At 42.9% G+C, this 27,816-nt stretch overlaps 1 protein-coding gene across 4 annotated transcripts in view; it reads right to left on the bottom strand.

Annotated features, from left to right (window-relative positions):
* RAB3B (RAB3B, member RAS oncogene family) overlaps positions 1-27,816 on the bottom strand; it is a 116,228-nt gene that overhangs the window by 40,503 nt on the left and 47,909 nt on the right. For 2 of the 4 annotated variants that reach the window (XM_058717406.1, XM_058717407.1), the window contains one exon: positions 16,806-17,033. In XM_058717406.1, the coding sequence (XP_058573389.1) occupies positions 16,806-17,033 (228 nt within the window). Of the gene's footprint in view, positions 1-16,805; positions 17,034-17,179; positions 17,430-25,879; positions 26,102-27,816 lie in introns of those variants that run through there. The other 2 variants (XM_058717408.1, XM_058717409.1) reach the window with 2 other exon arrangements.

Below are 27,816 nucleotides of genomic sequence, written 5' to 3'. Positions count from 1 at the left end.
TCTAGTAATGTTCACTTCTAATCCAGCTCAGCCATTCACCCTCATCATCATACCCTGCACCTTGTCATTGCCAATAGTAATTTCCAGTCTCCCACTTTCCGATCTCTATGATCTTTCTAACTCATTCCTTCTCAATGCTCATCAACCCCCTGTGATCTTTTCACTGTCCTCTACCCGCCTTATGTCATCACCTCCCTCTCTGCCCAGCTTGAATCCTATGGTCATTATACAATGGCTTCTCTGTACAAAACTCTGACTCTCCTGGCCTTCTAATGCTTTGTCCATACTCAACAAAACAATACTTTCATTAAAGCGAACTCTCTGCCTACTCTATGATTGTATCCACAGAGCAAATCATGGTTGCAGAGAAACATACAACCTTGCTTCAAATTCATGAATTCATGAATTTAAATTTATGATCACTAATTTCAAGTAGAGCCTTAATGCTAATGAGCAATCAAATTACATTTCCCTAGTCTATTCACTCTTCCTAGATGACATTCTCCTTGAATCTCCACACTGCCTGCTCCCCATCCTCACTCTCCACCAATGACCTTGCTTTCTACTTCATCCCAAAATTGTATCCAGGAGAACCCCCACCAGCACATGTAGCCCCTGGCCACACCTGTGCCCAGCCTCTTTGTTCTCTCTCCTGTTGATGTGGATGCACAGTCTGTGCTCCTAGCAAGGGCTTACCCCCTGCTTGTGATGCCACCTCCTCTTATCAATTCAAGGATATTATCCCAGTAATTGTCCTCTCTCTCCTACAGCACCAGGTTTGTGTTTTTGTTTCTTTGTTGGTAGTTTGGTTGGGTGACTGATATTGGATTGTTCCACCAGCACACGAACATACTGGTACTTCTACCATCTTAAAAAACAAAAAACAAAACCCTTTTCTGACTCACTTTTCCCTTCACCTTCAGGTACCACACATTTGAGTCCTTTTACCTTTTTTTTTTTTTTTAATGTTTATTTATTTATTTATTTTGAGAGAGAGTGCATTTGAGCAGGACTTGGGCAGAGAGAGAAAGGGAGAGAGAGAATCCCAAGCAAGCTCCATGCTGTCAGCAAAGAGCCCAACACGGGGCTTGATCACAGGAACTGTGAGATCATGACCTGAGCCTAAACCAAGAGTCGGACACTCAACCGACTGAGCCAGCCAGGCACCCCTCCAACAGCCTATTCTGTATCTCCCTTCAGTTATCCAAAAGGCTTTTCAAACTCAACATAACCAGAACTCAGCCCCAACTATCTCCCCCAAATCCTGCTCTCCCTGCAGTCTTCCCTTCTCCATTAGACGCATCTTCAACCTTCTTGTCACTCAGCCCAAACCCTCGGCATTGTCCCTGACTCCTCGTCTTCCTACTGTCCCCACTACCAATTCATTAGCAAATACCGTCAGCAATATTTTCAACATATACCCAGAATCTGACCACTTTTACTACCACTCAACTTCCAGACGCATTATTCCTGGCCTGGATTATTACACATCCTAACTGATCTTCCCTGCTTCTGCCCTTTGTCTCTTTATAATTTATTCTTGATGTAGGCATAATCCTTCCTCAGAGCAATCATATTAAATATTGAAATGTAAGCCACTAAAATATTCTGGAGTTAGTAGTGATGGTTGCACAATTTTAGGAATAGTAAAAATCATTAAACTGTATACTTTAAAAAGGTGAATTTTTTTTTCAATATATGAAATTTATTGTCAAGTTGGTTTCCGTACAACACCAAGTGCTCATCCCAAAAGGTGCCCTCCTCAATACCCATCACCCACCCTCCCCTCCCTCCCACCCCCCATCAACCCTCAGTTTGTTCTCAGTTTTTAACAGTCTCATATGCTTTGGCTCTCTCCCACTATAACCTCTTTTTTTTTTTTTCCTTCCCCTCCCCCATGGGTTTCTGTTACGTTTCTCAGGATCCACATAAGAGTGAAACCATATGGTATCTGTCCTTCTCTGTATGGCTTATTTCACTTAGCAGCACACTCTCCAGTTCCATCCACGTTGCTACAAAAGGCCATATTTCATTCTTTCTCATTGCCACGTAGTATTCCATTGTGTATATAAGCCACAATTTCTTTATCCATTCATCAGTTGATGGACATTTAGGCTCTTTCCATCATTTGGCTATTGTTGAGAGTGCTGCTATAAACATTGGGGTACAAGTGCCCCTATGCATCAGTACTCCTGTACCCCTTGGGTAAATTCCTAGCAGTGCTATTGCTGGGTCATAGGGTAGGTCTATTTTTAATTTTCTGAGGAACCTCCACACTGCTTTCCAGAGCGGCTGCACCAATTTGCATTCCCACCAACAGTGCAAGAGGGTTCCCGTTTCTCCACATCCTCTCCAGCATCTATAGTCTCCTGATTTGTTCATTTTGGCCACTCTGACTGGCGTGACGTGATATCTGAGTGTGGTTTTGATTTGTATTTCCCTGATGAGGAGCGACGTTGAACATCTTTTCATGTGCCTGTTGGCCATCCGGATGTCTTCTTTAGAGAAGTGTCTATTCATGCTTTCTGCCCATTTCTTCACTGGGTTATTTGTTTTTCGGGTGTGGAGTTTGGTGAGCTCTTTATAGATTTTGGATACTAGCCCTAAAAAGGTGAATTTTATGAGGTATGACTTATACCTCAATTTTTAAAATATGTTATTAAATATAACATGAACTGGATCCTGGAACAGTAAAAAGACATTATTTGAAAACTAGTGAAATCCAGATAAAGTCTATAGTTTGGTTAATAATATTGTACTAATTTTAATTTCTTAGTTTTGACAAATGCACCATGGTAATGTAAGATGTTAATATTAGGGAAACTGGGTGAAGGATATATGAGAACTCTCTGTACCCTCATTGCAAATTTTCTATAAATCTAAAATTATCCAAAAATAAAGTTGATTTTAAGAATGTTAGCCAGATCGGGGCGCCTGGGTGGCGCAGTCGGTTAAGCGTCCGACTTCAGCCAGGTCACGATCTCGCGGTCCGTAGTTCGAGCCCCGCGTCAGGCTCTGGGCTGATGGCTCAGAGCCTGGAGCCTGTTTCCGATTCTGTGTCTCCCTCTCTCTCTGACCCTCCCCCGTTCATGCTCTGTCTCTCTCTGTCCCAAAAATAAAAATAAAAAACGTTGAAAAAAAAAAAAATTTAAAGAATGTTAGCCAGATCATGTAATTTCTCTGCTCAAAACCCTCCCATCTCATTCTGAGTAAAACCAAAAGCCTTTTCTTAATTTTTTTTTTTAACATTTATTTATTTTTGAGAGACAGAATGAGCGGAGGAGGGGCAGAGAGAGAGGGAGACACAGAATCCAAAGCAGGCTCCAGACTGCGAGCTGTCAGCACAAAGCCCGATGCGGGGCTCAAACTCACAAACCGTGAGATCATGACCTGAGCCAAAGTCGGACGCTCAACCTACTGAGCCACCCAGGCGCCCCTACCTTTTCTTAATTTTTTAAGGAATCTTCATATGGTCCATAGTGGTTGCACCTACATTCTCACCAACAGTACACAAGGTTAGAACAGTGAACAAGTGAAACAACGGTTCTGATTTCCCCACATCCTTGCCAACACTTGTGTTTTGTTTTGTTTTTAAATAGCCATCCTAATATGTGAGGTAATATCTAATGGTCTTGATTTGCATTTCCTTGATGATTAGTAATGCTGAGCGTTTTTCATATATCTGTTGGCCCATTTGTAGGTCTTCTTTGGAGAAATGTCTTTTCAAGTTCTCTGATAGAACTGCCATATAATCCAGCAATCCTACTTCTGGGTGTGTACCCAAAAGAACTGAAATCAGAATCTCAGGGATATCTGTAAACCCATGTTCACTGCAGCAGTATTCACAGTAACCAAGATATGGAAACAACCCAACTGTCTATTGATAGATGAATGGATAAAGAAAATGTGGTATACACATATGATGGAGTATTATTCAGCCTTTGAAAAAAGGAAATTTTGCCATTTGCAATAACATGGATGAACCTGGAGGACATTATGCTAAGTGAAATAGGCCAATCACAGAAAGATAAATACTGTATGATTCTATTTATATGACATATCTAAAGTAGTAAAATTCATAGAAGCAGAGAATAGAACAGTGGTTTCCAGGGACTATGGGGAGGGAAAAATGGGGAATTATGTAATTGGTATAAAGTTCCAGTGATATAAGATGAATAAGTTCTAGAGATCTGCTGTACAGCATAGTGCCTATAATTAACAACACTATATTATGCACTTAAAATTTTATTAAAAGGGTAAATCTCACCAAAAAAAAAAAAAAAAGATTTGGGGAAGAGGACACAAGAAAACTTTTAGATGTGATAAATATGTCTATCATCTTGATTATGGTGATGGTTTCACATATGTTTGCATGTGTCCAAATTAATCAAATGGCATACATTAAATATGTACAGGTTGTTTTGTGTACCAATTATACATCAATAAAGCTGTTTTTAAAAACCGCAAAGTCCAGAGGCACCTGGGTACTCAATCAGTTAAGCGTCTGACTTTTTTTTTTTTTTATGTTTTATTTATTTTTGTGACAGAGAGCACAAGCAGGGGAAGGGGCCGAGAGAGGGAGACAGAGGATCTGAAGCAGGCTCTGTGCCAATAGCAGTAAGCCCTATGTGGGGCTCCAACTCACAAACTGTGAGATCATGACCTGAGCCAAAGTTGGATGCTCAACGACTGAGTCACCCAGTTGATCCAACTCCCTGGCTCTTGATTTTGGCTTAGGTCATGATCTCACAGTTCATGAGTCTGAGCCCCCCATGGGGCACTGCACTCACAATGTGGAGCCTGCTTGGGATTCTCTCTTTCCCTCTCTTTCTGCCCCTCCTTGGCCCACATTCTCTCTCTGCCCCACCCTCTATCTCAAGAATAAATTAATTAATTAAAAAAAAAACCTCCAAAGTCCAGTTATGAAATAAATAAGTTATGAGAATAAAGAACACAGCATAGGGAATATGGTCAGTGATATTACACAGACAATAGCTACCCTTGTGGTGAGCACAGCATAATGCACGGAGAAGTTGAATCACTATGTTGCACACCAGAAATTAATATAACATTGAGGATCAGTTATATTCAAATAAAAATTTTTTTCACTTTTTTGAATGTTTATTTATTTTGAGAAATTTTAAATAACACTGCACTTCCCAGTGTGGAGTTTCCTCAAAAAAATTAAAAATAGAACTACCCTAGGACCCAGCAATAGCACTACTTGGAATTTAACTGAAGGATACAGGAGTGCTGATTCATAGGGGCACTTGTATCCCAATGTTTATAGCAGCACTTTCAACAATAGCTAAATCATGAAAAGAGCCCAAATGTCCATCAACTGATGAATGGATAAAGAAGATATGGTTTATATATACAATGGAATACAACTTGGCAATGAGAAAGAATGAAATCCAGCCATTTGCAACAATGTGGATGGAACTGGAAGGTATTCTGCTAAGTGAAATAAGTCAGAGAAAGACAGGTTATCATATGTTTTCACTCATATGTGGAACTTGAGGCACTTGACAGAAGACCATGGGGGAAGGGAAGGGGAAAACATAGTTTCAAACAGAAAAGGAGGCAAACCCATAAGAGACTCTTAAATACAGAGAACAAACCGAGGGTTGATACGGGGGTGGGGTGGGAGGGGAAAACAGGTGATGGGCATTGAGGAGGGCACTTGCTGGGATGAGCACTGGGTGTTGTATGTAAACAATGAATCACAGGAATCTACCCCCAAAACCAAGAACACAGTCTATACAATATATGTTAGCTAACTTGACAATAAATTATATTAAACATTTTTAAACATATAAATAAACAAACAAATAAATAACACTCCACTTCAAGGGCACCTGGGTGGCTCAGTCAGTTAAGCGTCTGACTTTGGTTCAGGTCATGATCTCGTGGTTCGTGAGTTCAAGCCCCACATCAGGCTCTGTGCTGACAGCTCAGAGCCTGAAGCCTGCTTTGGATTCTGTGTCTCCCTCTCTCTCTGCCCCTCCTCTGCTCACATTCTGTCTCTCTCTCTCAAAAATAAATAAATAAATAAATATTTTAAAAATGTTTAAAAATAATACTCCACTTCCTATATCCCTTTTCCTGCCATATTTTTCCCCAGAACACATCATCATAGCATATACTGTATATTTTGCTTGTTTACTGCCAGTCTTCCCCCTTAAATCTAGGGAAATGTGGGATAGGGGATTCTGTCTGTTACTTTTACTGCTGTATCTGTAGCACCTAGAACTATGCTTGGTGTGTACAATGTAAATATTGTAAGGAGGGAATGGCTACACCACATGGCAATTGAGGCAGAGGCAGGAGCTGTGACTTACATATGGGAGAAGTCCAGTCACCTCACTGGAAAAACACTGTACAAAGTACACTACAAATCATGCCCTCCTCTAATGTCAATCCCCTTGCTTGGGATGTCTCCATCACAACCTTCCTTCTTTCCCCATCCTACAGTGGTCCCCTTGCTGCTTTCCTCCCAGAAGTCTTTCTTACCCACTCTTACTGAACTCTTTCCTTTAAACTTCCATTAAATTTATTCAGTACCACATATTTTAGTTTTTTATGGCTTTCTAAATTGTTCTATCCCCCCAGCTAAACTGTATGTGCCATCAGGCACAGCTCTATCAAAGAGATCAGCCACCAACCACTGCAGACTCAGCTCAGGACTCAGAGAAAGAATTCAGATGGATGTTCATCAAATCCTAAAAGATGCGGAGTCCAGCTCAGATAACATCCAGACTTTGGTGGCACAAATCAATCCCTGAGAGTACCAGAATTAATAATAACAAAAACTACCAACTAATGATCACTTACTACATGCTAAGCATTATCTTATTTCATTCTCTCAACAACACTATGTAGTTGTTACTAAAATTATCCTTATTTCAAAAAGAAGAAAGAGAAACACAAGGAGGAAAGGGGACATGAACAAGGTAACAGTCGCAGAAATGGGTTTGGAGCATGGACCTGGCTCACTCTAAAGTCTCTGCTCCTAAGGACATGCTGCACTGCTTCCTGAACATGCAAATCGTTTCAGGGAATGTCAGAACATTGCCTCTGAGTCAAAAACCGAGGTCAGCCTGGACCACAGACCTAGAAGAATGAGACAGATAGCTCTGCCTCTGAGGATGTTATTATCTGCTAGACCCGACTTTCATTACAATAAGGCCACCTCCTCAATGAACCCTTCCCTGATGCTGTCAAGCTGAGAGGGAGCACTCCCTCTCTGAACTCCCTTAAAACTTTCTGTACCTCTCAAGGCATCATTCATGTCTATAGCATCATTGATAATTTGTATGCGTGTTATATCCGTCTTACTGCACTGAGTGCCCCTTAGAGGTAGGGATGTTGTTTCACCTACCACAGCCAGGCATATAACAGGTTCCTAAAAGTGATCATACCTTTGCAAATAAACTCTTTCCTTTTGCTTGAAAAGATCTTCCCCAGCATTAACCTGAAAAACTCTGACTCATTTGCTAAGACCCAGCTCAAGTGTCCCCTCTTCGTGAAGCCTAAAATAACTTCCCCATGCAGAGGTAGCAGCTCCTTTCCCTTTCCCGGCATTTTCTTCACTCCTTTATTATATCATTCATATTGTATCATAGCTGTGTATTTGCCCTCTTATGACAGTGCCTGGCACGTAATAGGTACAGGTTTATTGAATGAATGAGTATGCAAATGGCTTGTAGGTATTTACTTTCCACCCACACCAGTTTGGGTAGAGGTAAAGGGGTTGTAGCCCTAAAGAACACACACCCCTGGAATAGCCAGTCAGGACTTCTGGTTAATTTATTTACAAGTTACAAAGGCAGATGAGGCCTGCAATTCTGGTGTGACTTCCCATAGTCTTTGTTGTGATTTAAAAAATCAGATTAAACCTCTCTAGCAGCTGGTTCCTACAGGCTTTGGGAGGTGAGTGTCAACATATCTCTGCAGCCACACCAGGAAACTTGCTGCCTATAAAAATCAATTCTGATTATCATAAGAGCTAAGCATGAGATGTTGTACTCAGAACTGTCTCCAGATTCCTGGAGCAACAGGGCCCTGTCAGAGCCCTAGTGTTCCTGTTCAGCCTCCAGCCTCTTCTATGCTGCACATCAGTCTCTCTATGCTCAGGTGGACAGACTTCACCTTCCTGAAGTGTAGGAAGAGCACTGAAATGTGTTAGGAAACCTTGCTGCAGCCCCTTAGTAAAGTCTGTATCTCTCTGGACCTTAGCCTCATGTCTAAAATGAGAGACTAAGATGTGATAAGCTCTGAGCTCACAGGCTTATTGGGACCTAACAATGTGACAAGCATTCTCGGTGGGCAGTGTAAGCCTAAGACATAAACAGTGCCTGTTTCAGGCAGCTAGCAGCAGGGACTAACATCAGAGGAGAGAGAACTTAAGTTAGAGTCTCGAAGGATAGGGAGCATTTATATTAGATCTTTTCCGTGGGTTGTTTTGTTTTGTTTTTGCCTCTATCACTTTTATTTATTTATTTGTTTGTTTGTTTGTTTTTGGTGTGGGGGGTTTAGGTTTTGGGGTTTGTTTAGTTTTTGTTTACATTCCAGTTAATTTACAGTATAATATTAGCTTCAGGTGTATAATAGATCTTTTCCATGTTATTAATAGATGCTGTGGTAGTCAGAGCAATAGCATCCCAAAAGATACTCACATCTTAATTCCAAGAACGTGTGAATATGTTACCTGGCATGGCAAAAAGGGCTTCATAAATGGGATTAAATTAAGGTTTTGAGGTGGGAGATTATCCTGATTATTCATGTGAGCCCAAGATCATGAAAGAGTCCTTATAAGAGAAAAACAGGAAGGTGAGAGAGAGAGAGAGAGAGAGAGAGAGAGAGAGAGAGAGAGAGAGAGAGATTGAAAGATATTGCATTGCTGGCTTTGAAAATGGAGGAAGGGACCCCAAGCAAAGGAATGCAAGTGGCCTCCAGAAGCTGAAAACTGCAAATTAATGGATTCTCCGCTAGAGCTGCCAGAAGGAATGCCCACCTGCAAACACTTCAATTTTTTTTAAGTTTACTTACTTATTTTGAGAGAGAGAGAGGCAGGGAGAGGCAGAGAGAGACAGAGGGAAAGAGAGAGAATCCAAGCAGCCTCCACATTGTCAGCACAGAGCCCAATGCAAGGCTCAAACTCATGAACCATAAGATCATGACCTGAGTGGAAATCAAGAGTCACTCAACCAACTGAGCCACCCAGGCGCCTCCAATACTTCAATTTTTAACCCAGTGACACCAATTTTGAACTTCTGACCTCTAGAACTATAAGATAATAAATTGTGTTGTTTTAAACCACTAGATTTATGGTAATTTATGGTAATTGCTGCCCAATCTCATATAATCCATTATTATATATTCTTAAATTCTTAGAAAAAGTCAATCTCTCCTGATGTCCTAGTTTGTTTCCCTTAACCAGAACAAGAGAACTGTGCTACTCATTTCACTTTTGGAGCTCACAGGTAAATCCAATCGCACTAGTTTCTGGAGAGCACAGGATGTGTCTCTTCATATTAATTTCTCTATCACCAGTGTAAGCCACAGTAAGTATTTGTTAAAAAACTACTTGGGGCGCCTGGGTGACTCAGTTGGTTAAGCGGGGGACTTCAGCTCAGGTCATGATCTCGCGGTCGGTGAGTTCGAGCCCCGTGTCGGGCTCTGTGCTGACAGCTCAGAGCCTGGAGCCTGTTTCAGATTCTGTGTCTCCCTCTCTCTGACCCTCCCCCATTCATGCTCTCTCTCTCTCTGTCTCAAAAATAAATAAACGTTAAAAAAATTTTTTTTTAAATACAAAAAAAAAACTACTTAAGGGGCACTGGGTGGCTCAGTTGGTTAAGTGTCCGACTTCAGATCAGGTCGTGATCTCACGGTTCATGAGTTGGAGCCCCGCATCAGGCTCTGTGCTGACAGCTCAGAGCCTGGAGCCTGCTTCGGATTCTGTGTCTCCTTCTCTCTCTGTTCCTTACCTGCTCACACTCTGTCTCTCTGTCTCTCAAAAATAACTAAAGATTAAAAAAAAAATTTTTTTTTAAAGACTACTTAAGATCCACAATCCTTCTTAGTCTAGGCTTCTGGTATGATTATATTTCCCCATATTCCTAAACCCCATTCCATTTATTGTTATCTTACTGGTTCCAAGATATAAGTTTTTTGCATTCCCAGATTTAATATTCACTACTTTTAATATTTAAAAGTGACTCTAAAATCATGTGGAAACCTAAATTTCATTGAGGTGGCTGTGTGGGAATAAGGTAGTTGGCTAGTGAGTAAACCTAGCTGACTCCCAAAAGCCCTGTCTCACCTGGTCTTACTTTTTCAGCTCCTGGTTACATAGGAAGTGAATCATGTAACTGTGAAATTCAGGATTCCCAGGAAATCTGTTAAGACTCCTCCTATTTTTCCTGGCTTTCATTATTGTACTCAACCTCCTTTTGGAGTGAATGCTTACTTCCATCTATCTCTTTAATACAAAAAGAGCTGTTGGAGGAGGCACCCTCCTTTCCTCCATGAGAAAGACTGAACATGGACATAGAGGCATCTACTATCGTCCTGAGTGGGATGCTTTAGGTCTGAAGCATTAGTAAGTCTGGGCCACATGGACTTTGACCTTGGGTGTACACTGCATGAGCAGATTGCAGCTAGCTCCCCATGTTGGCCTGTGATTGGGTTTCTACATCTATCCGACTCCAGAGCGAAGTATTAGCAAGCTCCACTTCCCTGAGGACTTGGGCCATGTGCTTCATCCTAGCTTTTATCAGTAGTAAGGCTGTCACATTACTCCCCATCTCTCTCACTCCTGCATCTATCTCTCACTTGGTTCCAAACTTAAATGGGGAGGAAAATGAATATCATTTCTTGATCACCCGGGAACCTTAATAAATACTACTGTTTGTTGAGTGTTTCCCCCATGCCAGGCAACATGTTGGTGCTTTATACACTTTACTACTACCACAACAAAGAAATAGAATAATGGAAGTACACACAAGGGCCTTAGTAACTGAGGGCTTCAGAGGAATGAGTTGCGGAGAAAGAAAGATGATAGGAAACAGTGATACCACAAGAGGCCCAGGAGTAAGGATAGTGGCCTATAAATCCTTCACAAGACATAGTTCTTAAAACAGCCAACAGGGGCGCCTGGGTGGCTAGGTAGGTTAAGCGTCCGACTTCGGCTCAGGTCATGATCTCGCGGTCCGTGAGTTTGAGCCCCGCGTCGGGCTCTGTGCTGACAGCTCAGAGCCTGGGGCCTGTTTCAGATTCTGTGTCTCCCTCTCTCTGACCCTCCCCCGTTCATGCTCTGTCTCAAAAATCAATAAACGTTAAAAAAAAATTTTTTTAAAACAGCCAACAGAAGAATGTTGGACAGGCCAGCCAGTATATTCCCCAATCTTTATACAAGTAATCCCAAACACATGAGGTACTCCTATCTTTAAACCTTTCTGGACATTCAGGTCACCCAAAGCCTCACTGGTGGATGTAAGCAGGAGATACTATCTTTCCACAATGGAGACCCCTGCCACCATGTCCCCTAACAGAGACAGTTCTGAAGTGAACTGGTATGGTGAAGGTCATCAACTAAGCTAGCCTTTTAAATTGTGAATAGAGGGGCGCCTGGGTGGCTCAGTCAGTTAGGCATCCAACTTTGGCTCGGGCCCATGATCTCACAGTTCGTGAGTTCAGGCCCCATGTTGGGCTCTGTACTCATAGCTCAGAGCCTGCTTCAGATTCTGTGTCTCCCTCTCTCTCTGCTCCCACCCCCCGCCCCATGCCACTCGCAGTCTGTCTCTCTCAAAAATAAAAATAAAACATTAAAGAAATTTAAATTGTGAATAGAATTTGACCCTGAACTCCAGCTGCAAGCCCAGGGATGAGATTAAAGTCACAGTTCAGCGATTCCAGAGTTCGGAGTCCCAGTGCCTGGGTTTGAAACAAGTCTATTCTTTTCCTTCAGGGTCCTTACCACAGATAAAATTATGTATTTTTTATTCATGTACTTAGTATTTATCTCCCCTCCTAGAGGGTAAACTCCATGTAAGTAGGAAGGGTGTTTCCCCATAGCTAGTACAATGCCTGGCATAGAGTGAGCACCAGGTAAATATCTACTGAATGAATTAAAGAATGAAGTTTACAGTTTGGCTCTACATAAGTAACTTCACATCTCTGACTTAAACACCAATTCTTTTAAGGAGATCAATACTTCCCTGGGTCAGAGGGCAGGTGGGAAAGATACAAAGAATGATTGAAAGCATATACAAGAAGAATTCACATAGCGGACAATATCCATAATCCTTTGATCTCCTCAAAGCTTCATAGTTCTCTTTAGGCTCTCCTTTGCATTTCCTCACTTGATCTTCACAACAACTCATGAGGCATGAAGAACAAGGATTATTTTCTCCGTTTGATAGTTAGGGAAGGCCCATGGAGGAGAAGGGTCACTCCAGCTCACATGACTAGAGGGCAGAGCCAGGACTGGAACCCAGGACTCCAGAGTCCTAGGTCAGCTCAGTCCTCCCACACACACCCAGATTCTTCCCTTGACCAGCACCAGACCCAACAGTCCCTGCAATGGGCTCAAAATGGAAGTAGTGGAAGGCCCTCTCCTGCTCATCTCTTCCCACAGGCCTCCAGTGGTTGCTTGGCAACCAGCACCAAGCAGTAAATGGCCTCTAGTCAGGTCTGTTGCTGTGGAGTTACCTAATATCCCTCCCTTCACACCTGTGCATGCTCTCACTCTCTATTAATGAGACTTCTCCCCTACCCCCACCCCCCCAGTAAGATTCTCATCTCTGATCCACAATAATTAACCTCTCATGAAACAGAGGGGGCTCTTAGGGACCTATGTATTCAGGGACCCCAGGGAACAAAGCACTACCAATACCTTCATCATCCAACATCCTCCAGAGATGATAGAAACTCTTTTTGCGAATGGTCCTACTCAGCAATGCTCATAACCTCCTCTTCCTCCCTCTCCACCTTCCACCCTGACAATGGCTTTCTGAAATCCCCTGAGAGATCAAATTGACCAGAGAAATTTAACTGAACATTTCAGACAGTGCTAGTGCTGTTCCAGCACTCCTGGAACCATGGGTGGAAAACTTGGCAAGGAACCCAGTCACACTTTGCATTTAGATCAGGAACAGAGAGAAAAAGGAACCTAACATTTATTGTGTTCCTAATATGTGCTAGGCACAATACTATGTTATCACATGTAGCACCTCCATCAACAAACCTGTGAGCCTTTTACAGTTGAGGATATTATCTATTCATAGAAATAGAGTGACTTACCAAAGCTCACATAATTAAAAAAAAATTACAGAACTTTTGTTTACAGAAGTAAATATATGTAAGTAGATATATATAAGCAGATATATGTTCCTCCTTCTTCCTAAACAATTAATTGATCATCAAATTCTGTAAATTCTAGTCCTAAATCTCTCTCCTCATTTCCATCCCTTTGGTCATTTTGTCGCTGTCATGATATTATGTTCCAAATGTCTGCATTCTCCTAAAATTCATAGGTTGGAGTCCTAACCCCCCAGTGTGGCTATATTTGGAGATGAGGATTCTAAGTTAGTGATTAAGGTTAATTGAGACCATAAGCGGGGGGGGGGGGGGGGGTGGGGTGGGGGGGGTGGCTGATTTGATAGGATTAGTGTCCTTATAAGAAGAGACACCAGAGAGCTCCCTCACTCTCCATATATAAGCACCAAGGAAAGGCCATGTGGGCATGCAGCTAGAAGGCAGCTATCTGCAACACAAGAGAAGAGTTCTTGTCAAGCATCAACCTTGCTAGCACCTTGGTCTTGAACTTCCAGCCTCTAGAACTAGAAGAAAATAAATTTCTATTGTTTAAGCCGTCCAGTCTGTGGTATTTTGTTACAGTAGCCCAAGCAGACTAATACACTTAATTCAGGCCCTTATAACTTACCTGAACCACTGGTTTCTTTGCCTTATTTCCATCCTTTCTCCAAACTGAAAGAAGGGATTTTTCCAGAATGCAAATCTGACCTTATTAAAACCCTTCTATGGCTCCCCACAGTCTGGTAATGGTCTCCAAATTTATACCCTTTAAGTAAGGCCATGTGAACAATGTGAGCACATACCCACAATATTTGTATATTTATTTAGATTACACATACATATAGATCTATATCTGTACACAAAAGATGTTAAAACTCATAAAAATGACAAATATTTAAATCTTTACATTTTAATGTATTTATGAACAGTACAGAAAACTTTTTCTCTGCTATAGAAAAGCATATATGCACACACGCACAAAATCTCTTTGCTAATTTTTTTTTTTAGCAAAAGCGATGTGATTGACTATGTCAGATCTAATTAGATCATCATTGATTTTACCTCAAAACATGGCTGACAATGAACTTATGCTGGGAGTCTGAGAAACATCAGTTCAGCCATTTGCCATGCTCACTTGGGCTCACTATAATTAGTATAGTCTTCAGGCAGAGGTTTCTTCGCAGGACTCTTTTAAAGCCACATATCCATTGTGAGGGTTTATTTAGTTAAAATTAGGTAGTATAATAAATAAATCCACTTAACCAGGGACAGAGAAACTGCAAAAGTTCACAATGTACTGAACATAAATGAAGGACTGAGGGAGCCACCACTGCCAAATCCCTTAGAAGGGCAGACTGTCTTCTCCTACCTGAAGATTTTTTGAGTGTAGGATATATGACCATGTGATGTGGAGATCAAATGAAGACATCTGTGTCAATCCATATAGGAAATATGAGTAAACCTTTATCTTATGTTTATAGATTTAAAAAAAAAAAACTCCAATAGTTTCTTCAGGTCTCTAAAGAATCATCAGGTATGTAAACTCTGGCCCATGATAAGAAACTTCCGTTTGCTGTGCAAGGTCTCCCTTACCTTGAAGCCATTGCCTAACAGCCTCTCCAGCAAATTTCCCTCTTAGCACCCCTCCCTGCTCTTCACAGCCTTGTTCCAGTTCCCCTGTATTGCTCACCACCCCCCAATATCCTGTGCTTTCACTTCTCTGTGCATTGGCTGCCAAGAGGATGTCAGATTACACAAGTGGAAACAGTTGGCACATAATAGGTACTTAATAAATGCTTATTGATTCTCACCATAAGACAGTTAAACCTAATGGTAGTTAAACCAAAGTGGTTCTTCAATTTTAGCCTGCCTCAAAACCACCTGGAAGGCTTGTTATAATAAACATTGTTAGGCCATAGCTCAAAGTTTCTCATTTAAGTAGGTCTGAGGAGGGGCCTGAGAATTTGCATTTCTACTAAATTCCCAGGTAATGCTGATGCTGATGACCTGAAGACCACACTTCTAGAACCAATGAACTGAGTGGTCTTTTTAGCTTCTCATATTTCTAATAACTCACAATTCCTCAGTGATTTTAATAAAGACTAAATGAACAAAATAAACTTTTATCTCTATATAAATTAATACTTAACATTATCATAAATGGAAATAAGGGCTCTATAAGACCTAACATGCACAGTGTAGAGAAAAGAGCACAAAACTTGGAATCAGAAGGCCTCAATTGGAATCCCACTTTGCAACAGTGTGGTTGACTTAAGGCAAGTTAATTACTGAGTCTGACTTTTTTTCTTCTGTAAAATAGGAGTGAATTAAAATAATATCTGTCCCTTGGGGTTAATCAGAAGATGATAACATATGGAGATAATTTATAAAAAGAAAAGTACTGTATACAGCCAATAAGATATGTGCACAATGTATCAGGTTGAATGGAGAGATCATAAACAACACATGCTTTGAATACTAAAAATCACTAATTTTCAAAATATCTAATCCTGGCAATAATTCATTATTGAAAAGCATATGATCTACATTTTGCTATATCATCTCAAAGATGTATATAGTTTATTAGTACCACTGGTAAATACCAATAATAGTAGCTGTGGTGGTTTCTAAGATGGTCCCCAATGATCCTCACCTCCCAGGATTCATACCCTTATGTAATTTCCTCCTACACTGAATCAGTGACCAAAAGATACTCTAAGGCTAAGTAATAAAAGACATTGTCACTTCCTCTCTGCTTTCTTGGATCTTTCCCCCTGGGGGAAGCCAGATGCCATGCCATGAAGGCACTTACACAACTCCATGGAGAGAACCACATGGGAAAGAACTAAGGCCTCCTGCTAATAGCCAATACCTGACACATGAGTAAGCCACTTTGGAACGGGATCCTCTAGCCCCATTCAAGCCTTCAGATGATAACCCAAGCCAATATCTGACTGCAACCTCATAAGAGGCAACAAGACAGAAACCAAGCCACCCCCAAATGTTTCATCCACAGAAACTGTGTAATAATTAATTACTGTTATTTTAAGCCATCAAGTTTTGAAGTGATTTATTACACAGCAATAGATTATGGACACAGGAGCTAACATTTACAGTGCATTTACTGCATTCCACGCAGTATGCTAAGCACCAACAGCCCTATGATGTCGATGCTACACCCCCAAAGAGGAAAGGGTGGCCTAGAGAAGATAAATATTTAGTCAAGATTCCATAACTAATAAGTGGCAGAATTGGAAGTTGAATCCAAATTTCTAACCCCAAAGCCCAAATTCTTGGTCACTCATTTGTATAGGCAGGATAAAGCCTCTTAGAAAGTTAAGCAGCAGAAACAACTGAGGCCTTCAACAGCACTGGTGCTTGATGCCATAAGACCCAGAAGTTCCAGACTGGCCTGCCTCCCAGCTCTTGTACTAGCAGACCAATCACCCCCCAAGACAATCCTGCGCAAGATGCTCAGGACTCACCCAGATCTGCAGCTTCACTCGCTTCTCATGGCGGTAGACTGTCTTCACCTTGAAGTCGATGCCCACAGTGCTGACAAAGGCTGGGGTAAAGGTGTCATCGGCATAGCGGAAGAGGAAGGAGGTTTTGCCAACACTGCTGTTGCCAATGATGAGCAGTTTGAACATGTAGTCAAAATTCTGGTCAGAAGCATCTTTGACTCCAGCTTTACCATCAGTCACAGAAGCCATCTGTAGGAAAGACCTGTGGTCACTCAGGAGGAACACACCTCCAGTGTCACCAATCTTTAATGGTTACTCCACCATTCACATACACTCTCTCCACCCAAGCATCACTGAAGAAACACACACACCATAGAATCACCCCAGTACTACACCTGCTCCAAATGTTGTCTCAGGACTGGGGTGGAACCCGGTTCCTCCCATTCATTCTTTCAGCAAATATTTACTGAGCATGTTGCTCTGGGTCAAGCCTTGTGCTGGGTATGGGGAATACAAATATGAATCAGACATGGTGCTATAACCTCTGAGTGGCCACAGATTAGAGTAGAAAAGCATGTAAACACAGGGTAACAAGGCAGTAGATAAGTGATAGGACAGAGGGAAGGCTTGGCCCAGGAAGCCCACAAGAAACATCTAACATCTAACCCAACCTAGAGGCATGGTGGTCAGGAAGAGTCTCTTGTAGGAGGCAGCTCCTGAGCTGAGTTTTGAAAAGAAAAAGCCAAAACGGTAAACATATGAATATTCCAGGAAAGGCCCAGCATGGGGCTATCATTCCCCTGTTTCAAAAACTTTCAAAGGGGCGCCTGGGTGGCTCAGTCAGCTGAGCGTCCGACTTCGGCTCAGGTCATAATCTCACAGTTCGTGAGTTGGAGTCCCGTGTCAGGCTCTGTGCTGACAGCTCAGAGCCTGGAGCCTGCTTCGGATTCTGTGTCTCCCTCTCTCTCTGCCCCTCCCCTGCTCATGCTCTGTCTCTCCCTCTCTCTCAAAAATAAATAAACATTAAAAAAATTTTTTTAAACTTTCATGGCTCCCCACAACTCTAAAAATCAAGCCCAAAGAACCAACTTACCAAAAAATAAACTTGATCTTCTTCTAAGCTTTCTCTCTACCAACCAGTGCCACTTTTATACCAAATTATGCACTTTACTCTAAGCCATGTTATTTCTTGCTTTATCCCTTTAGACATGTATTCTTTCTGTTTACAAGACTCTTAATAAACTCCTATTCATCCTTATAGATCCAAATGAAATCTCACCTTCCGTTGTGCATGATAAAGGCACGCACTCCTGCTTCTATGCCTCCAGACCACACTAACAGCACTGGTGTCATTTAGAAACTGTTTACTATTCCAGCTCCTCCTTTAGACCAAGCATCTTGGACTTAATGTACTTCATTTCTGCATCTCTAGCTTCTAGCATAAGTACTCATACATAATCAGCACTCAGTAAATGTGTGCTGGATTAATAAAAGTCACTCATCACTCTGGGACTCAACCTCATCATCTGGAAAATGGAGAGGACAATTTCTGCCCTGCTTTTCCTACAGGGCTGTTATAGGACCCAAATGAGATAACACTAAGGAAGACCTTAATAAACTGATAAAGCCCTCACAGCTGTGAACATAAGTTATTATTATTCCAAATCCTTTAAAGCCCAGATCCTTTGTTTATTTATTTGTTCATTTGCTCACTCATCCATATACTCATCAGCAAGTATTTATTTATGTGTCAGGCCTTCCCTGAGACCGCAGCTCCCTCACACCTGCCACCATCCTCTCCTTTCCTAGAACACTTTGGATCTGAACCCCATAATCCAGCACTTGGTCCCATAGTCTTATTGGAATAAGTAAGTACCCTACTTCTCTACCTGCAGTCACTCCTTATGCTCAGCACTGGGTTCTTGGGCAGGCTGTATAAGTGGTCAAAGGAGGGTGGGAACACAGCCCTAACATGAGATAATGTCCAGGGTGTCACTCTCTGGGAATTCCTGTTTTTGTTCTTCAAAGGAAAAGAAAGAGAGTTTGGCTGGTGGGTTTAAGTCTATGGGCCTCTCAGGTGAGCTGTAAGGACAAGGAACTGACAAACGTAGAAGGTTTAAAGCTCTCTTGAAGAAAGGTCAAAGAAATATATGCGATTATTAGCAGTCCTCTAAAATTTTTTTTATGTTTATTTATTTTTGCCAGACAGAGACAGAATGCGAGCAGGGTAGAGGCAGAGAGAGAGAGACAGAGAGACAGACAGACAGACAGACAAACAGAATCCGAAGCAGGCTCCAGGCTCCAAGCTGTCAGCACAGAGCCAGGTGTGGGGCTCGAATTCACGAATTCATGACCTGAGCCGAAATTGGATGCCTAACCGACTGAACCACCCAGGTGCCCCTAATAGCAGCCCTTTAATAATACTTTCTTAAATATGCCACCACTAGCCTCTGGTGGCCTCTGTTCTTCCTTTCTCTTTTCTCCCAGCTCTCAAGCCCTTATCTGAGACCCTTGGCCCCACTCCCATTAATCAATCTGCCCCAGAACAACACTCACTAGTGGGTGTGGAACGTGCCCAGGACACCTGGAGCATTTACACGGAAGAAGAAAGTGAGATTAGAGGGGAGGATGCCATTGCTTGCTTAAACTGTCTCATAGCCCTAACTTTTCAGCTTTTCATGGTACCAGATGGAGAGCCTGTTTCCAGAATTGGCAATTCAAAGGAATTATGCTTTTTTTCCTACCTAAAACAAGGGAAGCAACCACAACAACCTCACACCATCCTCCACTCTGCTGCCAGTCATTATTGTTTGTTTACAAGACAGAATTTTTGCTTTGAAAGTATAAATTCACTATAAAAAATTAGAAAAGAACATAAGAGGGGTGCCTGAGTGGTTCAGTTAAGCGTCTGACTCTTGATTTCATTCAGCTCAGGTCATGATCTCATGATTTGTAAGTTCGAGCCCCAAGTCAGGCTCTGTACTTACAGCACAGAGCCTGCTCGGGATTCTCTCTCTTCCTCTCTCTCTGCTCCTTCCCAGCTCATGCTTGCACTCTCTCAAAATAAATAAATATATAAATAAAAGAAAAAAGAAAAGAACACAAGAGTGTAAAACAGAAAGTTTTACATTGTAAGATACCCCATCTACTCAGAAACAGCCATCATTAACAGTTAAGTGTATTCTCTCCCTTATTTTCTTTTATTCTTTTCTTTCTTTCTTTCTTTTTTAGAGAGAGAGAGAGAGTGCACATGAGTGGGGGGGGGAGAGGGGAAGAGAGAGGGAGAGAGGGAGGGAGGGAGAGAGAGAGAGAGAGAGAGAGAGAGAAAGAGAGGGAATCTTAAGCAGGCTCCACGTTCAGCACAGAGGCCTAGATCCTCTGTGGGCTAGATCCCACAACCCAGGGATCATTATCTGAGCCAAAATTAAAAGTCAGACACTCAACTGACTAAGCCACCCAGGTGCCCTTGCCTTTTTATCCTCCGTTACTTTCTTATGCAACAAAGTACCATCTGTTTTTAAATTATATCTTATTATTTGTTGATTTTAAAGGTAATACAGGCAGACAGCCTCTCCTTTGCTGTCCTGCCTGCCTCTCCCTTGCAGTGTATTCAATAAACTTCTATCTCCTTTAATAAACAAACAAACAAATAAATAAATGGTAATACATATGTTGAAAATAATTCAAACTTTTACTATTTGCAAGCATTATCTTATCACCATCTGTAGTTGGCATTATTTTAATTTTTACTTAAAAAATAAATAATATGTAAAGGTTTATAGTGCTTTCCACTCCGACTTCCAGTCTCTGGTCCTCTCCTCAAAGGCAAACATGTTACCAATTTATGCACCCTTCAGAGATAGTTTTTGTATATATAAACATAGAAATCTATTTATACTTTTTATCTATATATAAATGACAGCATACCATATATCCTTGTTTGTAACTTCTATGTATATTTCACTTAACATTATATCATAAATATTTTTTCTGAGACTTCTATTTTTTCATTTTTTTCCCCAAAAACTAAGAGCCACAATAGTTTATTTACAATTGAGACCTTTAAAACTTTTCAGAAATATCATTTCAATTGACTACATTGTATTCCATCTTATGGATGTGTCATATGACCAGTTCTTTAATATTGTACCTTTACTTTTCTATTCTTAATTATTATAAATTAAATCAAAGTGGTCATGTATTTACATAAATATGTGTTTAGTTTTCTATTACTTCCTTAAGAAAGATCCCTAAAAATGGGACTGCTGGTCAAAGAGTAACTTTACTGAAACACAGATTTGATCCTTACCTCAATTGCAAGTCCTCTACCTTATTTTATTCTCTAAACCTGGGAGATAAAATTGGAAGAAGAGAGATTACAATTCCTATTTAATCAAGAAAGAAACTGAGAACCAGAAATTGAGGATTTGCCCAGGCGTTACAATTAACAGTTGAGACTAGACCTAGTACTGTGCATTATTATAGGGAGTTCAAAATCCCTGCTTTATTTATTGTTCAGCTGAATTTTTGGGTGAGTCGTACTGCCTCTCTAAGCCACAACATTTTTACTTTACAATAGAGAAAATACTCTCTCTTCACAGAGTTGTGGTACATATAGAATGAGCAGTTGTCATATGTGATTAATCTAGCATAGTTTCTTGGCCTATGAGAGGTACTCAATAAACATTATTTCACTGGCCCCTTTAATTCACTTCCATAGTCAGATCTTGTTCAACTGCCCTCTCCCTAATCTGGGCTACATTATTGGAGTTTGTTTTACAATTAGCTGTCTGCTTTTTCTTCTGGATTCATCTGAGTTTTATCTATCCTTACATCCTGGCAACACTGGACCTAAAGCAAATCTTTAGGGTATGCTACCCCTTAATTATTATTATTATTATTATTATTATTATTTAATGTTTATTTTTGAGAGACAGAGAGAGAGAGAGAGAGAGAGAGAGAGAGAGAGAGAGAGCACGAAAGGGGGAGGGGCAGAGAGAGAGGAAGACACAGATTCTGAAGCAGGCTCCAGGCTCTGAGCCGGCAGCACAGAGCCCAATATGGGCTTGAACTCACCAACCATGAGATCAGAACCTGAGCCAAAGTCAAATGCTTAACTGACTGAGCCACCCAGGCACCCTATGTTACTCCTTTCGATAAACATTTACTGAGCATTTGCCATGTGCCAGACTATTAATGTAAAAGTCATATTATTGGTCTTCGTTTTTTCTGAGGCAGCTGTTTACACACTTAGATTTTTGGAATAAGAAGAGATTTGGGTGTGGCAGCTTTACCATAACAAAAACCCTGACTCCTGGCCCCAACTTTCCCATAACTCAATGTATGAACTTGGGCAAGTCACTTAAACTCTGAGCCTCATTATCCTCATCTATGATATGAAAATATTACCTACCTCAGAAAGCTGCTGTGAATTTTAAATAAGAGAATGCATATAAATGTGCATCATACACTGTGTTGAGAAAAACACATGGGGCCTCCTGGAGAATCAGCGGGAAAAGTGCCTGCCTTTATGAGCTATGCCTGCCACAAGGAGTGAGACAAGACTAAAAACTAGTTTCAATTCCTGATATGATCCACTTCCCTTCATTGCACAGGTAAAAAGAATAAAAAATAAAAATAATAAAAATAAAATGAGGCTCTATAAAGAGAAGTGATTTGTCCAAGGTCACACAGCAATTCAGTTGGAGTATCATGACTAAACCTTCTGTTATTTAATGACTCCCAGATTAGATGAGGCTTAGGGAAATTAAAAACTTCAGTAACTTTAGCGTGAGTAAAGAAGCATCTCCGGCGCCCTGCAGCTCTTTCCTAGCGCTTGCCATACTGTACTATCAACATCTGTTTATGTGCACACAGCACAGCATTCCCAGTAGGTGGTGTAAGAATAGGGAGAGGCAGAGGGCAGAGAGGTTCAGTTGCAAGGCACATTCAGATGGAAGCCCCGAAGGAGATCTTTTCAGGAAGGTGGCAGGGGCTACTTAGACAGTTGGAAGGGAGGCAAAAAGCATCCCAGCAGGCAACCGCCTGAGGCAGATATGAGCAGACAGGTCACTCACTGCACAGCAGCGAGTGCAGAACGCATTTGTGAGATAAGCATCAATCAGATCTTCCTGTCTTTTGTGACAGTCACATAAATGATAGAGCTGGGTAGCTCACTGTCTCCATGACAAGCAATAAAGATGAAGGTCCAGGGACCATCTGGGAAGGCATCTCTAGTCCCAAGCTGGGGGAAAGAAGGAAATGGCCCCTGCAAGGACTGGTATGAAAAACAAGGCTTTCAGTCTGATAGGCAGCAAAAATAAGCACCCACGGAAGAAGCCAACTTCAGCTAGGAAAGAGGGGAGAGTGGAGGAGAAAGCCCTAAAATCCAGCAAGAAATCAATTCATTACATGTAATGAACAAGTGATCGGATGAACTTCTCTTTTGGTGGAAAGAGCACAAGATTGTGTCCGAGACACCTGGGTTGAGCTCTGGCTCTCTCAGCACTTGTAAAACCTTAGGCAGATCAATTTTCTCATCTATAAAATGAGTTAATAAAAGACTTCCTGGCAAATTGTTATAAGAATTAAAACTACTATATGGGAGAGTGCTTTATAAACCCCTTAAAAAAATTTTTTTTGTCTGCTTCATATTTTCTTCTACCAAGTCATCTTAGGTAGTGGAAATAGCTTGGGGTTCCAAACCAAACAAACTAGATTCTGTTTCCAGGTCTGTCATTTATTAGCTGAGACCCTGGCAAGAAATTTTATTTAACTAGGACACAGTTTCCTCATTTGTAAAACAAGCATCATTGGGAAAATTATAGTCAATGTTGGTAAAGCATCTAGGTAATATGTGACACATAGCTGGTGCTCAATAAATGTGACTCTATCTTCTCATTGGGAACATTTAGTGAGAATAGAAAGGGAGTTGGGCAAATGTGGACTTCATCCTATTATATCCAGCCTCCTCCCTAAAGCCAAACTCTACTAACTTTTCTAATTCAACCTTTCTTTAGACCATTCCCCAATGCAGCACCACCAGCCCAGCCTAGGCCACCTATTCACTGTTTCTCCAGGTCTCTCAGAGCCACAAAAACAGTATCATAATAGCTAGCATGTATTGAGCACCTACTAAATGCCAGGCACTCTATTAAGTGCTTTCAATGCATTCTATCTTGCACAGAATATTGGCACACCTGCATAATATTAGTGGCCTCTCTCTTTTGTACAGTGCTTTATAGCTTATGGAGCTCTTTTCACCCATGTTATATTCGCTTCTCACAATTCTTGCCCGGGGTGGGGGGTGGTAGTGGTAAGTGAATTGAGGCACGAGCACCAGCACAGGTCAATTGTTCACTGAATCAATATTCACTGAACACCTACTGTGTACCACACCTGTACTGTACTCTGGAGGGAGGAGAGGAACCATAAGGAGTTCTGAGTTTAGGGAGGGAAATCCTTCAAAACATCCTCTATAGGTTGCTGGTATCTCTCTTCACATCATATTCCTTAAGAAACCGGAGATTCATTTAGTGGACTGGAGATGTTAGAGTTTGGGCTTTTCCCACAGTGTTTCCTCTGACAGAAACACATTGTTCTCCACTGCTAGCTAAATTCTTCATTACCAGAAAGGCTTCCCTTACCCATCGTCTTCTAGCAAAATGTCTCCTCTGGCAAACACAGGGCCAGGACTTCCCCACTACCATAGCCAGGGCTTTTCATGGCATTCCATGATTTTTCTCCCTTTATAGGCACAGAACACGTGGGCATCCACCTGTACACACACACTCCTTTTACCCTCCCCCACGCCTTTCTATCTGGATTCCAGAAAGTTGGGATGGAGGCCCTGTCTTTCTCCCACCCCCCTCCACACTTGCATTAGCTTCCAGAGGCTGCCATCCTGCCATCCCTAAAGTCCCCTCCCACATTTGGACTCTGGAACAGAGGGAGCCAGTGAATGAATTTTTCTTTCCAAAATTATCTTCTTGTCTGTGATCTCAGATGTCGGTGTAACAAAGTTCAGTGACTGCGCCCCCTCCTCAGCCTTCTTGAGTAGCTGAGACACAGCTAGCACCTGGGTGCCTGTGGACTCCACTATGGGCCACATCATCTTTTCCCCCTCACACCACAACCCACACCTGGCTTCCTCTCCAGCCTGACCCAGCACACCCAGCACTGCCCAAACCTTCCCAAGGCTCTCAAACAGTTCCTCCACTCCCAGCCGCCAGACCCCTGCTCTATTCCAGTGCCTCTCCACCCGCCACCCCTAGCCAGAACTCAGGCGCCCACTGCCCATATCCAAGGCCACTGCCCTCTCCCTCCACCAGCTCCCCGCACCCTTCTTCTGCAGTCCGGGTAGATCCAGCCTTGCCTCCCACCTTCCCATTCTTCCAGGATTCCCGCCTCCGAGCCCCACCCCCCAGTCCCCACTCACGGTTATGCCCCGTGGCCGCACAAGGCTGGCCTCTGGCTCGCATCCTTTTCGCTCCCAGCTCTCCACTCACATCCCCTCGTGCTCTTCCCCTCTCCCCGACCAGCACCCCCCCTTTGCCCAGCGCCCCTTCCCTTCATCCCCTCACTCCTCTCCAGCTCACAGCGACCCCTGCGGATCCCGTCCCCTGCCCTTAGCTCTCCACCTCCAGCCACCCCCTTGCCCTAGCTGTCCTCAATGCCCTCGCTTCAGCTCCCGCTTCATGCTCCTCGGCTGCCTGGCACCCTCTTCCCGCACTGCCCCTCAGTCCCTCCTTACATCTCCCCTCCCCCAACGCTCCGCGTTTCCCCCCAGAGAGCCCCTACTGCGCTCCAGTGGCCGCTTGTCCTTTCCCACCTCCTGCCGCCCCCTGCCCTCGGAGCTCCCCTCCCAGCCCTCACGGTCTGGTAGACTCCCCCACCACCCTCAGCGCCGCTCCCGAAGCTACGCGCCTCCCTCCCGGCCGTGGCGCCCCCTCCTCAGCGGCCTCCCCCAGCCCCTTCTCCTCGGTGTCTCCTCTGCTGCCCTGCACTCGTTAGCGCCCGCCCGGTGTCGCTAGCGCCCCTAGCCCGGGTCGGTCCCACATCCTCCCCGGGCGGGGCGCCCGGGCCGCGCCCCTTACCTGGGACTTCGGGTGTGGGACGAGCGGCTCGCTCCTGGCAGTGCAATGGGACTGGAGATCTAGCTGCACGCGGGGGAATGTGCAGGCGGGTTCCCAGAGCAGGGAGGCGCGGTGCGGTGCGGTGCGGTACGACGCGGGGAGGTGCGGGGCGGGTCTGGCGCCCACCGCAGCTACTTAGGGCTGAGGCTGTAGCTACAGCTCCGCTCCGCTACGGCAGCGTCCAGGCCCCACCCACGCCCCGCCCAGGGGCGTAGTCCGTGTTCGCTCCTCCCCGGGCCCCCGCAGCCTGCAGGTGCAGGAAATCAGTGGTATCTTGGGCCCCCCCCCCCCGGGCTTCTTCCCACGAGTTCGCGGATAACTGAGTGACTACAGTGATTTATCTTAACTGTCACGTCTCGTTCCATAGACTGAACTTACTGCTATGGTGGTTGAGAGCTTTGATAATAATATAGATGATGATTGGTACCCAGCTTTGCCATTTCCAAAGAACTCTCCTGTCATACTGCTTCATCCTCACAAAAGCCCAGGGAGAGAAGCAGAACCTGGACCGCTGACTACAGGAGGAAACTAAGTCAGAAACCTGGGCACTGTCCTCTTCCCTATGCACTCCTTCACACCCCACATCCCATCAGTCTGGTAATAAAACCCACTTAACATACCCTATCCCTGCCCTTCCTCTCCATCACCACTGCTCTCACCCTGGTTCAGGCTCATCACTTCTTGCCTAGGCTAATGTAACAGCCTCCTAATAGATGTCCCTGCCTCCACTCCAATTTATCCTCTATACCAGCACCATGAGTGATTGTTCTACATGTCACCGTGTTACCATCAACCTAGTTAAAACAAAACAAAGTTTCAATGGCTCCCCATTAGAGTGAGAAAATGTTATTTCCTAGTCATTAGGAAGTCCCAATTCTGTCAGAGGAGGCAGGTATAGGAGGCAATTTGACCTCCCATCCTGACCTGCACTTCACTTTAAGTCTTCCCAAGGTCATAGGAGTCAGCTGCCAGCTTTGGTTTAGAATCATTGTCCTTTTCCACACTCTTCCTCCAACCCAAATCTTATAGGTCTGAATCAGATACCAAAACCATTTTCCCTCAAGTTCCATTATGACCCTATCTATAATTTGTCTCCCCAACATGGGAAACCACCCAATTGATAGCCTCTGGTTGTCTAACTTCTCTCTGACTCATCATTATACATTTCTGAATTTCTCCATCCTCCTCCCTTTCACTCACCTTCTCCCTGCCCACTTCCCTGGCAGACCTTTCCACTGTGCCCTCTAGAACCCTGTTCCTTTCTCAATAAACTCTCCTACATCCTCTGCTTCTTCAGTGAGTTTTCTTCTTTGCCTTTGTTGAAAATTGACCCTCTTCCAGGACTCTCCTTGTAGTCCTCTGCAGGAAGACTTCTCACTTTCCCACTCCCCACACACCAAAAGCTAAAAGTCAGCATTGCCACATTTACCCTTGTACAAAAATTCCTTCTCCTTTGCTCTTCAACCATACCACCTTCTACTCTTCATCACTGCAAATATCACTGACCCCCTTAGTTGCTCCTTATGCATTGAAAATCCCAACCGCCGATTTGTGGTTATCCCAATTAACCCCTGTCCTGCCTTCCTGACTTCAGTAGCCATATGATTTCTTGATCCTTCAGTCCTTGGTCTACTTCTCACATAACTTTTGTCACTGGCTCCCATGGCACACCCTGAACTTCTTACTAACCTGGAACTAGATTTTCTGTGGTCTCAAAATCCAATATCCTATACTACCTGCTCCCTCATTTCCTGTCTCTCATAAGGCCCTAGTTTACTCACTTCAAAGTAGGTATCATAATTACTATTCATTCTTCACAGGAAAAATGAGTTAACATATAAAAACATTCTTTTAAAGTTGCGAAACAATATGAGAACAGATGGTGTCGTGTTTATGTA

This window comes from Neofelis nebulosa, chromosome 2 (genome assembly GCF_028018385.1).
Source record: "Neofelis nebulosa isolate mNeoNeb1 chromosome 2, mNeoNeb1.pri, whole genome shotgun sequence".
NCBI classification, from domain to species: domain Eukaryota; kingdom Metazoa; phylum Chordata; class Mammalia; order Carnivora; family Felidae; genus Neofelis; species Neofelis nebulosa.
This window is presented reverse-complemented; position numbering and strand designations above follow the sequence as displayed.